The sequence below is a fragment of the Grammomys surdaster genome, unplaced genomic scaffold, assembly GCF_004785775.1.
Source record: "Grammomys surdaster isolate TR1022 unplaced genomic scaffold, NIH_TR_1.0 126109, whole genome shotgun sequence".
Classification (NCBI taxonomy): domain Eukaryota; kingdom Metazoa; phylum Chordata; class Mammalia; order Rodentia; family Muridae; genus Grammomys; species Grammomys surdaster.
In genome coordinates, this window is record NW_021620917.1 from 393,701 (window position 1) to 396,925 (window position 3,225).

At 48.6% G+C, this 3,225-nt stretch overlaps 1 protein-coding gene across 1 annotated transcript in view; it reads right to left on the reverse strand.

Annotated features, from left to right (window-relative positions):
- Positions 1-2,302: 2,302 nt before the first annotated feature.
- The window catches only part of Arpc1a (actin related protein 2/3 complex subunit 1A), a 23,732-nt gene continuing 22,809 nt past the window's right edge, over positions 2,303-3,225 (reverse strand). Inside the window, exon 10 of the mRNA XM_028756086.1 lies at positions 2,303-2,684. Within this exon, the coding sequence (XP_028611919.1) occupies positions 2,646-2,684 (39 nt within the window). The 3' untranslated portion in view covers positions 2,303-2,645. The remainder of the gene's footprint in view (positions 2,685-3,225) is intronic.

The window sequence follows — 3,225 nt, forward strand, 5'->3', positions numbered from 1 at the left end:
GTGTTCTTAACCGCTGAGCCATCTCTCCAAGCCCCTTGTTTGTGTCAGCTGACATGGACATTAAAAACAGATGGTTCAGATGGTCAGTTGTCCTATGACCTCCACATGTGCACTGTGGTGTGCATGTCCCTGATACAAAATAAATAAAAATACAATAAAAACTAACACAAAAAGGAAACTTCAGACTGCAAAGTTCTCCCCCACACCCCCTTGGCCCCCCCTTTCCACCTCAGGGTCTTTATAGCCTAGGCTGACCCAGAATCCAAACTCCCCCTACGTTGGGCTCCCTGGTTGCAGGGATTACACTGACAGGGTGCACTATAGAAGCTTCATGGCCTCAAGTGAAGCAAGTCTTTGGAGAAGAGGGCTTGGGGGACGCCACCTCGGATGGCTGTCTCTTCCAGGAATGTGCGCACACACTGCCTGGGGAACCAAGATGAGCCACTCTCCTCTCTGCTGCATCGATGGTTTCCAAGAAATGTAGCCTCACGCAGGTCACTTAGGAGGAGGGAGTCGGGTGGGGCTGGTACAGCATCTTCCATTAGCTTGTGCTGCTGGTTCTCAGCTCTCCCTCCCCCGCCCCCTGCAGCAGCCTTGCTGCCTCCCAAGCACAGCTGACTGGACCAGTCAAGATAGTGGGAGACCTTCCCCAGCAGCTCCAGATATAATGTCCCCTTTGTTGCAAGGGCCAGAACACAATTTCCTGCCACCCAAGGCCACACCTCTGTGTAACTGGTCAAAGGGCCAGAGGCGGGGATGTCCAACAGCAGCCTTGGCCCATGGCATCCCAGCACAGTTCTCAAGGGCCCTCGGCTACACGACCCATCTTCTCAGTCAGAATATTCCATGGACAATTGTGGAATTCAAGGTTTTGTTTGCATTCAGTACCTGTTTTAGCATATTCAAGTACACAAGTCCATGTGTTTACAGAGAAGCTCCTGATTTCAGGGTCACAGAAAGGACATTGTAACATGGGAGCTGAGGAGGCAGGGCCAGCAGGGCAGCACTCGGGGGCTATGCTACAACTCTCTCATGGAGACAGTAAGGTTTGCCATGAGTCACCAAAAGGGCCACTGTCTTTACAAATATCATGACGTCCTCTGAGACCCTTGCTAGCCAGCCCCCAGTGTAATGCAAACTACTGCCCTGGGCCTAGGGCCAAAGCCTAGTTAGAAGAGTGCCAGCCTGGCATGCACAGGGCCCTGGATTCTACCATCAGCATCTCATAAGCCACATATAGTTGAACACACATGTAATCCTAGCACACAAAATGTAAGCCAGAGGATCAGTTGTTCAAGATCGTCCTTACTTATGTAGCGAGTTCCAGGCCACCCTGGGATACATAAGAGCCTGCTTCAAAATGATAAACATAAAAATTGCCTATCTGGGGCTGGAGAGATGGCTCAGTGGTTAAGAGCACTGACTGCTCTTCCAGGGGACCTGAGTTCAATTCCCAGCAACCACATGGTAGCTCACAACCATCAGTAATGAGATCTGGTGCCCTCTTCTGGCCTACAGACATACATGCAGGCAGAATGGTATCTATATAATAATAATAATAAAAAAATAAGTCTTAAATCAAATTAAAAAAAAATGCCTATCTGGCTTGGCCAGTGAAGTGGGATGGAGAGATGGCCTCATATTATTCTAGATTCATTTTGACGTCGGTTTTGGTAGATAGGGTCTTGATAGATAGTCTTGGCTGGCCTAGAACCTACTATCAAGACTGGGGTAGCCACAAAGTTACAGCAATCCTCCTGCCTCAGCCCCCTAAGTGAATCTGCCACCCATTTAGATCTGCGCCTGGAATGGTCCTTATTCCTGCCCATACTGTGTGATACTGAGTTAGGTTGGCGATATCTCAGGCTGGGTACAGGGATCTCTGAGCCAAGCCGTCAGCAGCTTCCTTTTCTCTGCTTACGGATGGGGCACTGGAGAGAGACTGGATAGGCCACGGCCTCCCGGAGCATGCTCTAACTGGCTATGCTCATCAGTGGAGGAGGGACTCTCCATGGCTCCGCAGCTCTCCAGTATAAGGTTTCTGGACACCAACTCTGCAGACAGATTTCAGTGTCCCAAGACCAATCAACAGATGCCCCTGTAACCCATGAGGCACGTTGATGTCCTGTCTCTGCCTTCAGGGTGGGATTATAGGTGTGTGGTACATGCCCAGGCTAAAGGTTGTAGAGGCTGGTGCAGTTTAAGAACTGAGATCTAGCGCCTGATCTTAAAAATGGACTAAACTAATGAAGATGGATTTGTTTCTCTGCTGAGAACAGAAAGAGTATAAAGAAAAAACACATTTGCACACTTGGGATTTTTCTTTAATTTTTTAGCACACAATGTACATACTTCCCTTCCCCTCTAAGTTAGTGTGACAATCTTCCATAATAAACTACTTAAAGAGAAGCTTTGGTCAAAAATGGAATGAGATAGCAAAATCAAAACACAACAAAATGAAAGAAAAAGCAAAACAAACCACTGCTGTCTGTAAATCCCACACTTCATCCACGACATCCACACGAACACACACTAGTTGCTTCAGTGTGACAGTGTTTTCTCGGGCCAGTGATCCTCCCCACCAGTGAGCAGCAGAGTGTGCTCAGTCCCGTTCTTCATGCTGGATGGCAGAGGCTCACTCGGCTTCACATTATCCGGAGACCCTGGATGGAAGACTCTAGGGTCTTGGGAAAGCACAATACTGATCAGCCCGAGGACTGTCTTCTCTGTAGGCCACACTGCTGCCCTCTTCCCTGGTGGGGCACAGGCCCACCTTCCTTAGCCTGCACTCTCCAGGCCTCAACTCTAGGCTGGTTCCCCAGGCCTGGATGTCTGTCCCCAGAAGGCTCACATCGCCTCACCCCAACCGTGCATATTCTCCCTTCCTTCCTTTTTTTTTTTCCCCCAAGTGTACTGGGATTAAAGCCATGTACCACCATCACGCTGCTTCTTTTCTTTTTCCCTTTTTTTTTTAGACAGGGTTTCACTGCACAGTCCCAGCCAGCCTGGAACTCTACACCTCTACACAGCCCAGGCTGGCCTCCAACTCATAGAGATCTGCTTTCCTCTAACTCCTGGGATTAAAAACATGCATCACTATGCTTGGACTTTCAAGACTTGTTTATGTATTTTAAAGTGTATGTTTGTCTGCATGTATGTATGTGCACCCTTGTGTGTGTGTGTGTGTGTGTTTTGTATGTATGTGTGTATGTGTGTGGTGTATGT